General features: G+C 41.2%; 1 protein-coding gene across 2 annotated transcripts in view; it reads left to right on the top strand.

The window, feature by feature from the left end:
- LOC147027654 (DNA-binding protein RFX7-like) overlaps positions 1–17,687 on the top strand; it is a 144,452-nt gene that overhangs the window by 103,049 nt on the left and 23,716 nt on the right. Inside the window, exons 2-9 of one of the 2 annotated variants that reach the window (XM_085877191.1) lie at positions 2,747–2,780; positions 2,906–2,988; positions 7,516–7,638; positions 12,797–12,913; positions 13,312–13,396; positions 13,578–13,791; positions 13,930–14,180; positions 14,353–14,520. In XM_085877191.1, coding sequence (XP_085733317.1) covers positions 2,747–2,780; positions 2,906–2,988; positions 7,516–7,638; positions 12,797–12,913; positions 13,312–13,396; positions 13,578–13,791; positions 13,930–14,180; positions 14,353–14,520 — 1,075 coding nt within the window. Of the gene's footprint in view, positions 1–2,746; positions 2,781–2,905; positions 2,989–3,558; positions 3,817–7,515; positions 7,639–12,796; positions 12,914–13,311; positions 13,397–13,577; positions 13,792–13,929; positions 14,181–14,352; positions 14,521–17,687 lie in introns of those variants that run through there. The other variant, XM_085877192.1, reaches the window with a different exon arrangement.

Here is a 17,687-nt window from a genome sequence, read left to right as displayed (position 1 = left end):
CGATGGCAACGTATTAAAATGTATGTAAAACGCTGGCTGATGTTTAACTTTTGATGTTTTTTTTTTTTTAAGATTCGGACGTATTCATAACGAGTTGGTCGTATGCATAACATATTAGTAATGGACACAGAACGTTTCGTTGTGTTATAGATAACTTATCCCAACGAATGCTGAACCTGTTGTCGGCCTACACAACCGATGCCCAATGATAGTCTAACTTCGGCATAGCGCGTTGCACGCATCGCCGACGATGTCGTGACGTAGCCTATTAAAAGGCTGACGCACAACGATTCGAATCATAACTGCCGTAGAAATGGAAGTGTCAACATCACGGTCACACCTTGGCGATCTTGCCAGCGTATGCCGACCTAAGAAAAATGTGTCTAAAACGTTGGGGCACGTCAAATACGGTACGAGTAAGTTTGGTATTCGTGAGTAGAACGCTAAAGCACGCTATCATACGTCGTAGTAAGTAGAGTACGTCAAGAAATTTTAAACATGTTCAAAATTTTACGACGTACTCGGCGTATGACACACGTTCCGCATGCGATGGGGATAAGTTTTACACACGATATGTGGACGCTTACACACGTCCACAAAGGCTACTTATGAGCTACTCATAAGTCGAAACACGTCGCGGTAATGTCTTTTTTACGCGAAACTTATTTCTAACTTATGTTTGACGTGCTTTGAACCAATTCTTTACGTAGTCCCAACACACATCGACGTATGTAGACGTATTCCAATGACGTCTTCCGGTCGACAAAAAAAACATAAATGAACGTGTTTCTAGGTTACAACTGCCATATAAAGACGTGTTCCCAGCGGTTTTGGGAATTGGTATATAAAAATGCTGCTCATAAAAGGGAACCCAACAGTGTTTTCGAGTTCCTTTTTGAGTCTATGTCCATGTCAGCAGTAACAGTATCAGTATCAGTATTAGTATTAGTAGTAGTAGTAGTTTGTTCATGTTGGCAGTAGTAGGTGAGTGTGAGGGGGAGGGTGTGGGTTATGATGGATCCTCTTTGCGTCCGCGTGTCCATGGGTAGGTTCATAGGCTGCCACTCAACGATTTAAATGGCTGCATCTCCACTATTGAAAGTAGACGCTTGCGCTCAACAATTGGATTTTTTTTTACACTCAACGACTTTTAAACGGTACCACTCAGCTATTTTCATTGTTTACAATGAACGATTTAAATTGCTGTCACTCGCCTTTGTTTTTTGAAGCTGGGGTTTGGAAATTTTAATCGTTTCTATTGAACGTGCTAAATCGCTCAAACCCCACTATTGAAAGTAGACGCTTGCGCTCAACAATTGGATTTTTTTAACACTCAACGACTTTTAAACGGTACCACTCAACTATTTTCATTGTTTACAATGAACGATTTAAATTGCTGTCACTCGCCTTTGTTTTTTGACGCTGGGGTTTTGAAATTTGAAGCGTTTCTTCTGAACGTGTGAAAACGCTCAAACTCGACTATTTTAAATAGACGCTGCCGATGGACAATTGGAATCATAGCCAAGCTCGACATCGAAGTGTGAACATCCTCGTCATGCCGAAGAAAAGTTTGAAGAATGCTGCAAATAAGTGTCCTGGCCGTCGCCGTGGACTCTGACGCAAGGACGATCCATTATACCGACGTCTTTCAGCCTATGAGCAACTTAAAAGTAACGTCTGTCGATGTGTGGCAACGATCGCGTAACGTGCCAACAACACGTTAATCATAGGTTAGAAATAAGTTTCGGGTACGCTAAACATTACCTCGGCGTGTCTCAACTTATGATTAACTTACAAGTAGCATGTGTTGACGTCTGTCAACGATCGCAGACCGTGCATACAACTTGTGGCCAGCGTAGCGGAACGTGTGAGTCATACGCCGGCATACGTCGTGAAATTTCAAGCATGAAAAAATTTGAGGACAACCGAAAAGTACAACGTTTAAAGCCAGCGTACAACGACGTATGGCAGTGTTTTTCAGCGTGCTCTCAATGTTATCAAAACTTACCCATAACGTATTCAACGTGTGCCAGCGTTTTCGAAAAAAAATTCAAAAATCGGCATACGTTGGCTAAAACGTCAAGGTGTGACCGGGCCTTTAGAAAGTAAAATTGAATGGTCCAGAGTATCGAACGCTTTACTTAAATCAATAAAGACTCCAACTTCAGATTATTTTCAAGGCATGGAATTTGATACCTTATCATACAAATCGACTTGTGCTAGATCGGTGGAATAATACTTTTGGAAGCCGTATTGACATGAATTCAATAAATTATTGAATGTAATAAATAAATAAGGCCTATTGTAGATGAGATGCTCTTATACTTTTGAAAAACTTGACAAAACAGAAATGTGATGAAAATTATTTATAAACGACTTCATCTTTTTTATGAATGCGTATGCCTTTTGCTATTTTCATACATCGATCTTTTGATAGGCCTTACAACTGCTTTCGAATATCCATTGTGCTGTTGTTTTGGATCTTTTTTGACTTTTTGATTGTTCAAGAATTGCTCGCCCTTCAAAGTATTGGGATTTGTTAATTTATCCAAAGAGTTTAACAAAACAATGTTGAAAAAAAATGTTTTTAGTTTTAATTGACTGAGTGTTGAACAATTAATGATTTTAATGAAAAATGTTCAGAAACATTTCCACATGGGTAGGCTGGTATATTCAAGATGTTTTGCCTTTAATGAACATGAATCTTCTTTTCTTTTCTTCAATTCTACCCGAATATCATCCCCAGCAAATACACACAAGAGAAAATCACCGGAATACTGGTAAGATATTTGCAACAAATGTTTCTCTAATATGATGTCGAGGAAAGTGAGCTGTAATCTTTGGGATTAAATACAGTTGTTTTGGGTGTTTAATGCGTTGCCTTTTGTTGCTTCTCTCTTTGCAGGAAGAAGTGCAGAAGTTTACTGATGTTGAAAAACTCTTCCTTTATTTACAGCTGCCTTCCAGCCCTAACAATGGCATCAAAAAGTGAGCCAATACAGTGATTCTCAGTTATTTTGACCATTTGCTTCCTTTTCAAAAAAATCTCAGTTTTACATTTTCCCAGAGCGGAACGCAAGCATGACCGATTATCACATAAGAATCACGACGTGAAAGTAAATTTCATTTCACTGTACTTGTTAATTTTGAGGAGAACCTAAAACTTTACAAAGTCTGGCGCATGCTTGTTTTTCTATTGTTTTGTTTGTGTTGGACCGGGATTGTTTACCGCTTTCGAAATTTTGGCATTTAATTATCATGGCGAAATTATTTTGGCTTCGATTTTGCAAAAACTTGAAATAAATGAGAAATTTCATCAAAATCTAATTGTTTCCAAAATGGTTGACAGGAGAGCCGAGGGGAATGCACACTCACCTTTAAGCTGCATAACCTGGGTTTGAAAACCAGCCCAACTGTAAATTGTCATCCTAGTGTTTCCCCAGCAGGACAATTCATCAATGTGTGTCGTTCCTCGGATGGACATTAAACTCGGTGTCCCGTTTGTCAGCAATAGTTATTTTTCTTTTTATGACAGCCACATAACGTGGTGACATTGTTTTTAACTGGCTGTAAGTGTGTTGCATTGCCACTGCTCCCGAGGATGAATTAGATTTGTAGTCATCGGCTACTCAGGGACTTGACCTGCAGAGCCTGATGAGCATGAGTGGTGGACATTAAAAATCCTCCACCGTCTTTCATGAAGAGTCGGTGAGCTACCGCCAGTACCCTGAACAAATTCCGAATTCCTGCTCTCACCAACATGAAATGCTGTATCAGCGGCACCACTGCGGTCCCAGGAAATGATGCAACCCACAGGTAGATGCTGCATGTGAGAGAAAATCCCCAAAAAGTTATTTTTAATGAATGTTTTCTTGGGTTTGTTGAGGAGCAGCAATACAAATCGACAAACTTACATGTGAGAACACCAGCTTTTATTTGGGACAAACACAGCAGCCCACCTTGGGGAGGAAGTGACATAACTTCCTGTGACACTTTGTGTATCGGCGACACAATCTTTGTGTGGTTACTTTTCTCTCTGCAGCCAGTGGGGAAATTTAGGAGAAATTTCCTCATGGTATACCATCCCACAGGGTTTATCTGTGCTCTACCCTCTATACCCTGAGTGTCAAGTGAGGAAGCAGTACGTCCTATTTTTGAAGTATTTGATCTTACTCCCCCAGTCACAATCGAATGTAAGATCAGATTGAACTCTGGAATCAAATTCCCCCCACCAATGAATGCCAGCCAGAGAGCCATAATATATGTGGTTTAACAATAATCTATGGAAGAATGAGATCCTGACCTCAGACATTCCCATCAGTACAACTAGAAAGACACTCGGTAGAGCACATACCTCCGCCACGTAATGCCTGATCCACGAGAACATATCGGGCCCAGTACATTTTTGAGATATCATGCTATACATCGTTTTTGGGCCCATCTCTCAATGGTGAAGAATCACTTCATAAATTAAATAATTCTTGTTTAATTTGTTGAAACTAGTGCAGGCCCGTAGGTGCGTAAACGACGACTGGATTGGGGCATTTTTTTCACCCCCCCTCACCCCCGCCCCTCTCTCGTGCCAGTACCCTCTCTCGTGGGTGAGGCGTGCCAGTATGTGCAGCTTCATTCCTTCGCTCTCGTAAACAACGACTGGATTGGGGCATTTTTTTCAATTAGATCAGACCAACCGTATCATAAATGGCCAAAACTTGGGAAACACCTGGGAAACATACTCAGGTCCCCAGCGTCAATTGTGACGTCATATCAAGCGAAGAAGAATTGTGACACCCCTCTCTCACCCCCCCTCTCTCCCCTCTAGTCTCGCCCCTCCTTTCTCCCCCCTCCTCTCTCACCCCCACTCTCACCCCCTCTCTCGCCCCTCCTCTCTCCCCTTCTCTTGAATTGTGACGCCCCCTCTCTCTCACCCCCATCTCTCACCCTCCTCTCTCACCCTCCTCTCTCCCCTCCTCTCTCCCCTCCTCTCTCCCCTCCTCTCTCCCCTCCTCTCTCCCCCCTCTCTCCCCCTCTCTCCCCCTCTCTCCCCCTCTCTCCCCCTCTCTCCCCCTCTCTCCCCCCTCTCTCCCCCTCTCTCCCCCTCTCTCCCCCTCTCTCCCCCTCTCTCCCCCTCTCTCGCCCCTCTCCCGCCCCTCTCCCGCCCCTCTCCCGCCCCTCTCCCGCCCCTCTCCCGCCCCTCTCCCGGCCGCCCTCTCCCGGCCGCCCTCTCCCGGCCGCCCTCTCCCGGCCGCCCTCTCTCGGCCGCCCTCTCTCGGCCGCCCTCTCTCGGCCCCCCTCTCTCGGCCCCCCTTCATCTCTCGCCCCTCTCTCTGTAAATGTATTCACAAAAAAATATACATATACATTAATTGTGATGTCATTCGTGAGGTCATAGCACCGTGTCCTGTCATTGGTTTGGTAAATAAATGGCCATAACTTGAGCACCGCTTGTCCGATTAATATCAAAACTTGAAAAGGCACATACTCATGTCCCCAGTGTCGATTGTGACATCATACCAAACGAAGAAGAAGAATTGTGACGTCAATCGTGGAAAAATAAATAAACATTAATTGTGACGTCATTCGTGATGTCATCACACCATGTCTTGTCGGACCGGCGGTTGTCGAGAAACGGCGGTCACACACACACACACACACACTGCTGGAATTATAGATAGATTTAACCAAAATCGAATCGGTTTATCCTCGTCACACACCGAACCTGTCCACAAAATTTCATCCGAATCCATCCGCAACGTTTTGAGATATTCTTCACACAAACAAACAGACAGAGAGGAGTGAAAACATAACCCCCTTCACCTTCGGTGGTGGAAGTAATAAGGCATAGATTTATGAGCAAAGTACCTCTGTACGGATTTGTAGAATTGGTGAGGGGTAAGATTTCAGGGCATCATTTATAATGCAGAAGTGCTTCTGTTCTTAGGCAGCCTTGATGTGGCCTAATCCGATGCCATCCTATTTGTAGCTGGCTTTATGGGTATCTGTTGTAAAGGGCATTCACTGTATGTGGTTTCAGCATGTCTGCAACAACCATATCCTCACCCCTCTCCCCACCCCCATGCTGCTCGCTTTGCATCCTATGGATGCATAAGTTGCTTGCATTGTTTACCTTTTCCAAAATCGGAATAATTGTCTGAGTGTTGTTTTTGTTTTTTTAAATCATAGCATTCTTCTTAATATTCTCGAATTTTAACTCTATTTAAAAAAAAAATGTTTTTAAACATTTTCTGCAGAACTTTTGTGGAGATTATAAAGTGGTAAAAGAAAAGAAAGCAGCCACCTTGTTTATTTATTTATTAAAACTCCACCATGCATGCTGACTTTTGAATCATAAATTCCTTTTTTTGTTCCAGTTTTCCTTTGCCATCTGCTGTTTCTCCCTTTTGTCCCTACTGTTTGTTTATTTTGCTTGTGTTTTTGTGTTTTTGTGATTTTGCTTTTGATTATCGTGGCAGGATTTCTGCCAGAAGCCGTTTGTGTACATGGCGTTTACTGCTGCCATTGTTTTGTTTTGGTTTGTTTGTTCGTCCCTCTTTTCAAGATGCTTGAATGGAAATTATTTTGCAAATATGAAGTCTGCAGCATTGAGTGGAACGTTTTTTTTATTTTTATTTTTTATTATTACTATTTTTTGTGGAATGATCTGAAGCTTATGGATTAGCTTCATGTGAATCACATTTAGAACAAGGTTGTTAAGAGAAGTTGATGTATCTTTACTTGAATTACAAGTCCATAATACAAGGGACAAATCAACACAGTTTTAGGGATTTTAACATTTTATTTTACTTGGGATCCCAGCATCATGATCTATTTGCTCAGATGGTAATGCAAAACAACAACAGTTCTGGACGGATACATTGTATTGGTCTTATTAACCGAGTGAGATGACCGAGGGCAAAAAGGCAACATACTGACAGTGGGACAATGGATCCACATTTGGACACAATAAGCAAGAGAATGAATAAACAGGAAAAGAGGAGGGGGCGAAATACCATAACCTGCAAATGAGGGGGTTGGGTTGCGGTTAATAGTGGCATATTGCAGGTCAGGATGGTGGTGTGCTGCCTGTTTTAAGCGATGGTGGGAAGAGTGTGTTTGAACAACATTCAGAAGGCTGCTCCATAAATGTGAGAGTGGAGGAACAAAAGGTGGGAGGTGTGTAGTAAGCCTGCATTTTTGGGAATTTTAACCACGAAGGGGTTCTTGGAAGAACACATGCATTCTGGAGGAGCTAGGGAGGGTTGGAGGCCTGAGAGCAGAAGAAAGGGAGTTTTTCCTATTGGTTAGGGTGAAACTTGGTAAGGTCTTCAGACCTGACTTCATTGATGTAGGATTTCAGAGCACAGCATGTAAATGTTGATCATGTGTTGGTACGGTTAGGTGTTTGCTCGAGATTTGGTGCCATTTTGGGGATCTTACATTTAATTATTTTTCTTTTTCAATTAAATATCTTAAATTTATCAGTGTGCATTGGTCTCCTGTACCTGTTTTGTGCAGTGACACAGGCCCTGTGTCAAACAATCGCATTGATCAAATGCGGGCTCTTGAATGGATCCAGGCCCACTTGGAAGAATGTCATGAGACGTGTCTCCCCAAGCAGCAAGTCTACAATGAATACAAGTAAGGAAGCCATGTGTTTTCTGCAAAACAGAAACTGTGCTGAAACATTGCCCTGAAAGCACACCTGAGGAGTATCTGATTGCACTCTGTGCCATGTTACTCACTTTTGCTCCCTGATGAGTGAAATGCATGACTGAAACAAGAAAAAGAGCAATCAGAGATCGCAGACCCTCGCCAGAACTTGTTTTGTGTGGCATTTGTGTACTGGTGTGTTACGTAATTAATAGACATAATTAAAACTGCCACTTTATAAATGCTGGCAGTGATGACTGGTTCAGCCATTTCAGAGAAGATTTTTGAAGGTTAAAATTTATTTTTTAACAATATGGCTGCCAAATCAGGTGATCGATGACTTCATCAAAAAAAATTGGTGGACCATTTTATTCCTAGATGACACTCAAAATTTTTCATACTGATCGGATGTGGCGTTCTCAATTTGCAATTATGACGTCATAACGAAGGCACCTATGATGTCATCAAACAATCACACTCATTCCCCATGAGGAGTACTTGCCATGTGCCAAGTTTCAATTTTTTCCTTGGTGTGATTTCAGAGATAGAGGTCCAAAGTTTTTCCAATTTGGCTGCCACACCACGTGACCTATGACATAATTATTAAAACCTTCGACATGAGTAGTCACACCAATGGTGAAAATTTCATCTCGATCTGACATGCGCTTGTGGATAAAAACATGAAAGTACTGTGCAGACAAACAAACGGACCCAAATGCAATACCCTCTCCTTCGGTGAGGGGTCATTCCGTGCCAACTCACGTTAGGGTCCCCAGGTCACCTCCTCAGATTTTGCTGGAAAAATTCTTAAATGTAGATCTATATGGCTCTACCCACCATGCAAAAGATTAGCTTTCAATTCCTCATAGTTTAAAAAAATCTATCTCTAGAGAGACCTTTGAAATTTGGCCCTAAAAATGCCAAATGTGAAAAACGCATTTTTTTCCAGCTTCAGGGGCTTATAATTTTATAATGGACTCCTCTAGAAAGCTAATATTGCAAATATTTACTAATTGGCATCCAAATTTTTCAATTATGGCATCAGATAGCTTCTGGAATGCATATTTCTCACTCTTCAGGAAGCTAAAAATGGCTTTTTGGCCAAAACGAGCTAAAATAAGGAGCCCTCTGAGCCCTATAAGGAGCCCTATAGGAGCCCTCCTGAAAATATGGAATAACTTCGAATTTTTTCCTCATAACACAGTGATTATAGGGTCATTATCTATCCATAGATAAATTTTTGCTGGGATAATACAGTTAGGTGATGAATTACAAAAGTTTTAACATAAGCCCTTGCCTCCGAGGGCTCACAAATGGACCAATTTTGTCCCCTGGTTTGACCATGTTGCTAGGGGTTTAGGATCTTCATTTTTTTTTCGAAAGATTGCCTCACATAAGATGTGTCTACTGACCGAATAATTTTATCTCACGCCCATGGCTTCATCGTAAAATAAAATTTTATTTACATGCACGTTTTTTATAATTATTCACTTTTTTCATATTCAGAAGTTTATAAATCTTAAATGGAACTATCCAGGAAAGAGTTACTGCAGAATTTTATAAACTGGTATTCAAAATTTCAGATTGTGGCATCAGAATGTCTCGAGAAAGCACATACTCCGAGTTTTAGGAAGCCAAATATGGCAATTTGGCCCACTTGGTACAAAACAAGGTGAACTTACAGGGGTGCGCATGAGGCTAAATTATGCTTCTTATTAGACATTAGTGATAAGGTTTCACATTGAATAAACAATTTAAGACTTTATATGTCAATTTATTCAATGTGGAAACAAAATCAAGATCAAAAATAAATTTTGAAATTAAGCACATTTCTCCAAATCCTAAAAAAAGATCCCAGTACTTAGCCATAAATTTACTCGTAAGGGAGGATTTTACGAAACAAGATTTTATTTGACTTTCTGTGCACATTTTTCATGTGAAACTGGAAAGGATCACAACAGGAGGTTTGTCGACACTCATACCGGGAAAGGTATACAGTCTCATGATGTAGGCAAATACTGTCTTCTGAACTGAAAGTAATTCCTGATCTCCATGAAATCAATTCTTGTGACTTCTTTTCCAAAGCAGCAACTTGTTTTAGCCCAACCTTCCTTGTATAATAGGTCTTATGACACTTCTGGTCTAATTTGGTTCCAACAGTGCATCCACTTGTCAAACTTGTGCCACTGGGCCCAGGTTTTTCTGCATCAATTTCCTTTGTTTCCTCCTCTCCTTTTTTCTCCAAACAGACAGACAGGTTGACTGTGCTGCCTCTAGTGTTGTGACAGACCATTACTCCATCTAGTGGTGTATGTCATAACTAATGACTTCAAATAGAGAACTGTAGGACGTTTTTTAAAATTAAAACCCAAGCGTATGTTTGGATTATCATTACAAGAATTTATTTTTTGAATAAAAAATGTACTTATAATTGTTAATTTATGAGAAGAATAATCTAAGTTGTTACATAACCTCAGTTAATGCCCCCTGCATATTCACCATTTTTGGTCAAAGTAGCATTTTCAACTTCCTACAGATAGAAACATATGCATTTATCAGGCATTCTGATAACAGATCCTTAAATTTCATATGCCAGTTTACAAATATCTGCAGTATCACTTTGTTCGTGTTCAGTTTCAGATTTATAAGCTCATGAATATGAAAAAAGTGAATAATTATAAAAAAACGTGCATGTAAATAAAAATTTATTTTAATATGAAGCCATGGGCGTTAGATAAAATTATTCGGTCAGTAGACACATCTTATATGAGGCAATTTTTGGAAAAAGAATTAAGATCCTAAACCCCTCGCCACATGGTCAGACCAGGGGACAAAATTGGTCCATTTTAGAGCCCTCAGAGGCAAGGGTTTATGGTAAAACTTTCATAATTCATCACCTCACTGTATTATCCCAACAAAAATGTATCTATGGATAGATAATGACCCTATAATCACTGTGTTATGAGGAAAACATTCGAAGTTGTTCCATATTTTCAGGAGGGCTCCTATAGTTAGACCTTATTTTAGCTCGTTTTGGCCCAAAAGCCATTTTTACCTTCCTATTGAGTGAGACATATGCATCCCAGAGGCTATCTGATGCCATAATTGAAAAATTTGGATGCCAATTAGTAAATATTTGCAATATTAACTTTCTAGAAGAGTCCATTCTAAAATTATAAGCCCCTGAAGTTGTAAAAAATGCATTTTTCACATTTGGCATTTTTAGGGCCAAATTTCAAAGGTCTCAAGAGATAGATATTTTTTTAAACTATGAGTATTTGAAAGCTAATCTTTTGCATGGTGGGAAGAGCCATATAGATCTACATTTAAGAATTTTTCCAGCAAAATCTGAGGAGGTGACCTGGGGAGGTTTTTGAAATTTAGGTGAGTTGGCACAGAATGACCCTGAGGGTAAAAATGAAATGATGAACATCAAGAAGTCCTTTTAGAGAATTGGGCAATCAGTACATTGTACTATATGAAGCACGACTTGAGTACACCGGTGCATGAAAAATGTTTCAGATGGTTTTATAAGTTTGAATTGCATCTGGAGATTTCCTTGATTACTCAATACCTCGATGATTGCAGTGCATTTCATGTAGAAATCACTGAAAATCAGATATTCCAGATTTTAGCCACTTCGCATCTCTCCGCCTTAGTTGAGAGCTAAATGGTGAAGTGTCCTTCCCCTTCCACAACAACCCCTTAATTGAATGATATTAGCTTCCCCCCTCCCATTCATTAATTGATTGATATTAGCTTCTGGGACTGAGCAACAGGAGTTTCATTCACATCCTCACATTTATACCCTGCGCAGGCGAAGCGAAAAGTGTGGTTAAGCAGTTGGTTCACTTTGTCTATCTGCATACAAATGTCAATTTATGATTGATGGACGACTTCATTTCAATTGAATTTTATATTTTGAACACGAATCGGAAGATGAATCAGAACAAGAGCCTGCAGTTTAGCAGTACTTTGGCTCTGAATTTGACAAATTGTACGGAATCTTGTCCCGCTTGTGCATGCACAGAGAGGAGTGAGATTTAAATTTTTTTAATTTTGAGTGCCAATGGTTTGCAATTTATGAGCTAATTTTATTTTACTCTCATCTGATATTGGTAGTTTGCAATGATGTCATGTCGCTCTGGAATACAAAGCCTGCCCAGCTTTATGGGAGACAAATGAATGTGATGGCTAAGCCACCTTGGCAGACAGCCTACGGCGTTTCGCAAGTACTTTGACGACACCCCCAGGAAGGCAAAACACAGATACCATGAGAAAATAGCTCTCAATGATGGTATAGATCCATATTGCTTGAAAAAATCTGACTTGGCAGACAATGTGAAATTGTGGTCCAGGATTGAATATCCAGATATCGTGAACTCTCTGGTTCTGACGACAAGCCGACAACTATTTTATAAGCGTACGAGTGCAGGAAGTGACTGTGAAAGCTTTTTCGGGTGAAATTTTTTTTTATTTACAGTCAGAGTAAGTTGTCCTTGTCTTCAAGTTATTGTTGCTTCCGACTCAAATTGTGATTCCCTGCCAATGTATCTTGACCAGAATATAAAATAAGAAAACCGTACAGAAAATGAAAACGAAGTGAATGATGGATGTTTCTCAAGCAGCAAAGTGCAGATCAAGACTAAAATCCATTAAATGATTCCGAGTCTGGCATGGTGAAATACTTACCACTGATGAAATGGTCGATAAATGAACAAATTTCCTTCTTGCCATCGTCAACGAGGTGAAAATGTTGTTGAGCTGCTTTACCCGCTATTTTCTCGATTCCACAGTTTGAATTTCTTGGTTTGTTACAATGATAAAATGATCTCTCGTTTTCTCCGTTAACATGATCAGAGCACCATAACACAGCACAAAAGCACGGCATTTTCACATTGAAATCACACCAGCTCGTATATGCTTCTCGTGGTAAACACCTCACTTTTTTCTCCTATAATGGCAGCAGCATTATACAGCCTCGTTCTCACAGTGGAAGTGATGTATATCACACATGGCCTTTACGAGGCAGCAGCTGGACTGATGCAGAAAACACCAAACCACTGCCAGTAGCATATGCTTCCAGGTTGAGCTTGCTAAAGCTTTGATTCTTCCTTCCTTCCTTCCTTCTCTTCATACCTTGTAGGGTGCATTGTGAAAACCTGAGCTACCGAGTGCTGAGTGCTGCAGACTTTGGCAAACTCATGAAAAGCGTCTTTCCAAACATGAAGGCACGGAGGCTTGGCACGCGAGGCCAGTCGAGATATCCTTGAAAACGGGTAGCATTTGATCTGTTGTCTAAAAGGAAAAAGAGTTGTTTGATTTAACATTAAAAAAACCAGAGAAGGGTGGATAGTAAAACAGGAAAGCTTTATAGTGCAGTCGTGGACTCTTAATCTGCTGATGGCTCTTACCTGATCGTATAAACTTTATACGATCAGGTAAGAGCCATCAGCAGATTGAGAGTCCACGACTCTGCAGCAATCCTTGTGCTTGCTCAGTCTTGTGTTGGTTGATGGCACGGATGTCCTTACCTTTAAACTCCAAATTGAGGTATGCTGCAAGCATTGTTATCCGCAATAAACACCAATGATTCGGTTAAATGCTGATATTTTGAAGATGGATAAACGTCATCCTGCAAGGTCCTTGACTTCCAAGCACGTACTGTTACAGCGGATTGAGAAAGAAATCTCTCATCCATAGCCCATTTCTGCCCCGGCTTGGCATCGATGAAAAGGACGATGCTGTAAGTGTTTTGTTGCTATTTGTGCTCGAAATTCCTTGTGAAAACGATACATTCGTTTTTATTTCGTATTTGAAAGGCCCAACCTCTTTTGGGTGATGTGTGGACTTGCTCTGCTTGTCAAATAAGAGATGTGATGACCGGTTGATGTATTTATAGTTTTAATTTACCTTTTTAAATGCAGGTGGAGGAAAATGCAGATGGCGATGGGAAGGTCTGGGAGCGTGGTGAAGTGAAGAGGGTGATGGCTGCTGCATGCTCACTCGTCTGTGAATGGGCACAGGGCATGCTGAGTCGACCGTTCAACTCCCTCCTTGACCTCTCGCACTACCTTGTCACAAGCAGCTTTGTTTCCAGCAAAACGGCTCCAGCTCTTACTATAATGGCGGCCTCCGATGGTAAGTTTGTTGACTTCCTTGCTTGATCTCCAAGCCCCTCACAATTTTCTTATATTAACCAGACTTCTGATTAATGGCTCTCAGTGATGGTATCAATATCTCTCAGCTAACCCTAACCAGACCTCTCTGTTATAACAGCCCTGCAAGTACACCTGGCACAACAGTCACCTTTCTGCAAAGCAGAATATGACAGCGTCTTCCATAGTCAGACCGGTAGGGTGAATTCTGCATTACCGCTACCACCACCAGGCGAAAGTGGTGCAAGCACATCAACTAGTGGTACTACCAGTGTGGACACAAAGCTGCAACTACAACGGAAACTGCAACAAACATGCATAAGAAGGCAGCAGGAGCCTCGACTTCCCTCAGCTTCACCAGGCGCACAAACGGTGTGTCAGAGCTTTTATTGTGACTCGGGGAAATAATTCTGACTTTTATCCTTTATTTCTAAAGTGGTATTTATCATTGTTATCCTTCTGTCCATCTCGGTCGTTTTGAATCGACTCCATTTGTTCCTATTTTATTGTTTGTTCCTTTTCTTCCTTCATTTTCCAATATTAGCTGACTTCAGGGCCATCTTCCAGATGTTCTACATTGCCCAAAGCTCCCAACATCTCTGATTCTCGTTGGAAAACGGCGGATATTGGCTTGGTGAAAGGTGGCTCAGTGGTGCTGTCTCATACGCCAAGCATTGGCATTGTCCTTGCCGCAATACCCAGTGGTGTACAGGTAACACTATTTGCTCTTACCGGACATTTTAAAACAACAATCTACAGTGTCACTTATGGCTCTTTCTGCTCGGAGTGCCCTCTTTTCCATCATCAAGCAATATACCAGGGAATCCTCATTGTGCTCTTCATATGTGATGGATCACCTCTTACTAAAAGGAGAAGAATCCTTCCGTCCGTGTGTGTCGCACTTCATTTTAAAAGGGTTCGTGCTGTTGTATAATAATAAAAATGGTACCGTTGGAAAGCTTATGATGGAATTGCTTGGTTGCAAAGCTAATCATCAATTTAGCTGGGAGAAAAATTTGTCCATTTAATCATAAAGATGCCCGTTTTAAAAACCCATCTTTCTGGGATTGAAGAAGTGGCTTGGGAACTTATTGCAGCAGTTCCAACGGTAGCATTTATTAAATCTACGACAACAGGAGCCCTTTCGAACAGTAGTCTCCAACCTTTTAAAATACAGGATTACTTTTAGAATCAAAATGCAACACAAGATATACCCTTAAAAATTCAACTTTACGAAAACCAAAAAATGTATGCTATGAATAGCACTCACCTATTCTTCGTGTAACACCTGTGCTTGCACATTATCTTTGAGTGCTTTGAAGTCTAGGTCGTAGTTTGAGATGGCAGATCTCACACAGTCCATCAGATGGGCATCTGCGAGATGGGTGCGATACTTGGACTTGATGATTTTCATTTGGGAAAATTTCATCTCACAGAGGTACATGGAACCAAAGTAGGCCTTTTACCTTGAGTGCACAGGATGTCAGAAGAGGGTACTTCTCTCTGTTTACAAGTCCCCAAAAGTCTTAGTTCCTTGACCTAGCTTTCAGCTCCGTCATTTTGCATGGTGATTATCTCCATGTCAAGTCCACTGCTTTGTTCAAACACCTAATGAAAGTTTGTTGTTAGTTCTCCAATGTCCACTTGAAGAAAAGGATTTGAGATGAACAATGATTTGTTCCATTTGTCAACCTCCTGAAATCGTCTGTTGAATTACTTTTACAATTTGTCCAGGTGGTCACACAATATATTTTTGGATGGAACCCTTTCTCTCTGACATTTTGGAGGATTTTCTCCAGATTTGGGAAGTGCTCAGTCATGTTGTTCCTTAACTGAGTGGACCACTGGACCGGTTTCAACTTGAACGCATTCACTGCACTGATCATGTGTGACAAGTCTCTGTCCCTTCCCTGCAGTTCATGATTCAGCTCGTTCAATTTTTTTGTTATGTCTGCAAAAAAAATCCTGTCTAACAACCACACATTATCTGACAGCTCACTGTACACCTCATTTCTTGATTTAAGAAAGGTGACAATTTCAGGGATCAGAAAAAAATCTATGGAGGACGTTTCCTTGACTTGACTGCCTCACATCTGCTTGAAGGATTAGCTCACCATAGGGTGACATCAAGTTCATCAAGTAACGATTTGAACGTGGGATGTTGCAGAACTCTAACACGAATTGAGTTGCTGATATTGTCAACAACAGCCTTTACATGAGAAAAGTCAATAACCTTACTCGTTAGCACTTGTTGATGGATAGCACAGTGGTGATTGACAAAGGAGGGCAATTCAGGATCATTGCTGCAAATTACAACGAAGCCTGCATTGACACTCAACATTGCCGGTGTACCGTCGGTTGTGATTACAACCAGTTTCTTCATCGGAATGGTTTTCTCAGCCACATACCTTTTGAATTTGTTGTAGACATCCTCGCCTCTTGTCCTCTTTTTTGGGTGGCAAAAGAGTGAGAAAGTCCTCCTTTGTTGTTGAGTCTTTGAATGCCATGTGAACAAAATCAATCAGCTGGGCCATATCTGTCAAGTCTGCTGAATCATCAAACTGCAGTGAGAAACATTCACAGTCCAATAAGTCTTGGTGCATTTGCTGAGACGTGTCCTCGAGCAACGACTCCACCCTTCTGGCTACTGTTGAAGCGCCAACCGGCATGCCCTTGATGGCTATTGTAATTTCGTCTTTGTTTCTAAAGTCTTTGAACAAGGTGTCCGCAGCAACCGTAATCGCCTCCTTGACAACTTCGCCATCGGTGAATGCTTTCTTATGCTTGGCCAGCTGATGGCTATGTGAAAAGACACCTCTGTGCTCGCCTTGCCTTCAGCCACAGGTTTTGAAAAGAGTGACTGTTGAGCTTTCAAAATTCCCTTTAACCCCCCCCCCCCCAACTAACTTCATCCGAATCATGCTGTTTAAAAGAAGATGTTATTGAAATTTTGCATGCATTGTCTTATGCCGTTCCAAATTACCTCTTTTACTCAAGACTCCACTCTGGTGACAAATGAGATAGATGCCCTTGGCTTCGGTATTTGTAAAAATAAGTTCTCTTTCCCATTCCTGGTGTAAATTGTAGGTTTTTGCACTCCTCTTGGTGGACGGCCCTGCTCCTCGCTCATCATTTCGGCTTTCGGAAATTAATCTTATAAACAATGAAAATGAAAAGCCCAGCTTATTCCATATTTCGGCGGTTTGACAGCAGGCATTGAGCAACTGACAATGTATGGTGGCCGCGACAGTACATTGATTGCACCGCAGATGGATAATCGGTTTGTTTCAACGCAAATAATTGCCGATTGGTTTCTGCACTGACATTTAGCTCTTTTTAAAATATTATTTTATTTATACAACTTTCCAGTAGCTTGCATTTGTTACCCAAATGCTGCCACAGTTTAAAATACAACCGTCATATAACATCTGTTTCTCTCTCTCCCTCTCTCTCCGTGTGTGTGTGTGTGTGTGTGTGTGTGTGTGTGTGTGTGTGTGTGTGTGTGTGTGTGTGTGTGTGTGTGTGTGTGTGTGTGTGTGTGTGTGTGTGTGTGTGTGTGTGTGTGTGTGTGTGTGTGTGTGTATGTATGTATTGTGGTTGAGGAAATTCACAAACCACCATTCAGGTCCCGTAGGTGAGATATCTCTGTAAGTACATGTGTAGTTAGCCCCTAACCCGTTGTTTAGAGGGAATAAATGTAATTCATTCGGGCTGCGACCCTTTAAGATAGCCGTTTTTCTGTTCTATCTTTATTTTGAACCAACCACGTCTCAACCGCCATCACACAACAACCACCAACCGCAACGCCGCTTCACAACAACAACAACGCCAACAGCCACGACCTTTACCTTCACAACTCGCTCTCGCAACCATCGCATC

This window comes from Eptatretus burgeri, chromosome 4, assembly GCF_056783735.1.
Source record: "Eptatretus burgeri isolate ZD-2024b chromosome 4, Ebu_testis_v1, whole genome shotgun sequence".
NCBI lineage: Eukaryota > Metazoa > Chordata > Myxini > Myxiniformes > Myxinidae > Eptatretus > Eptatretus burgeri.
This window is presented reverse-complemented; position numbering and strand designations above follow the sequence as displayed.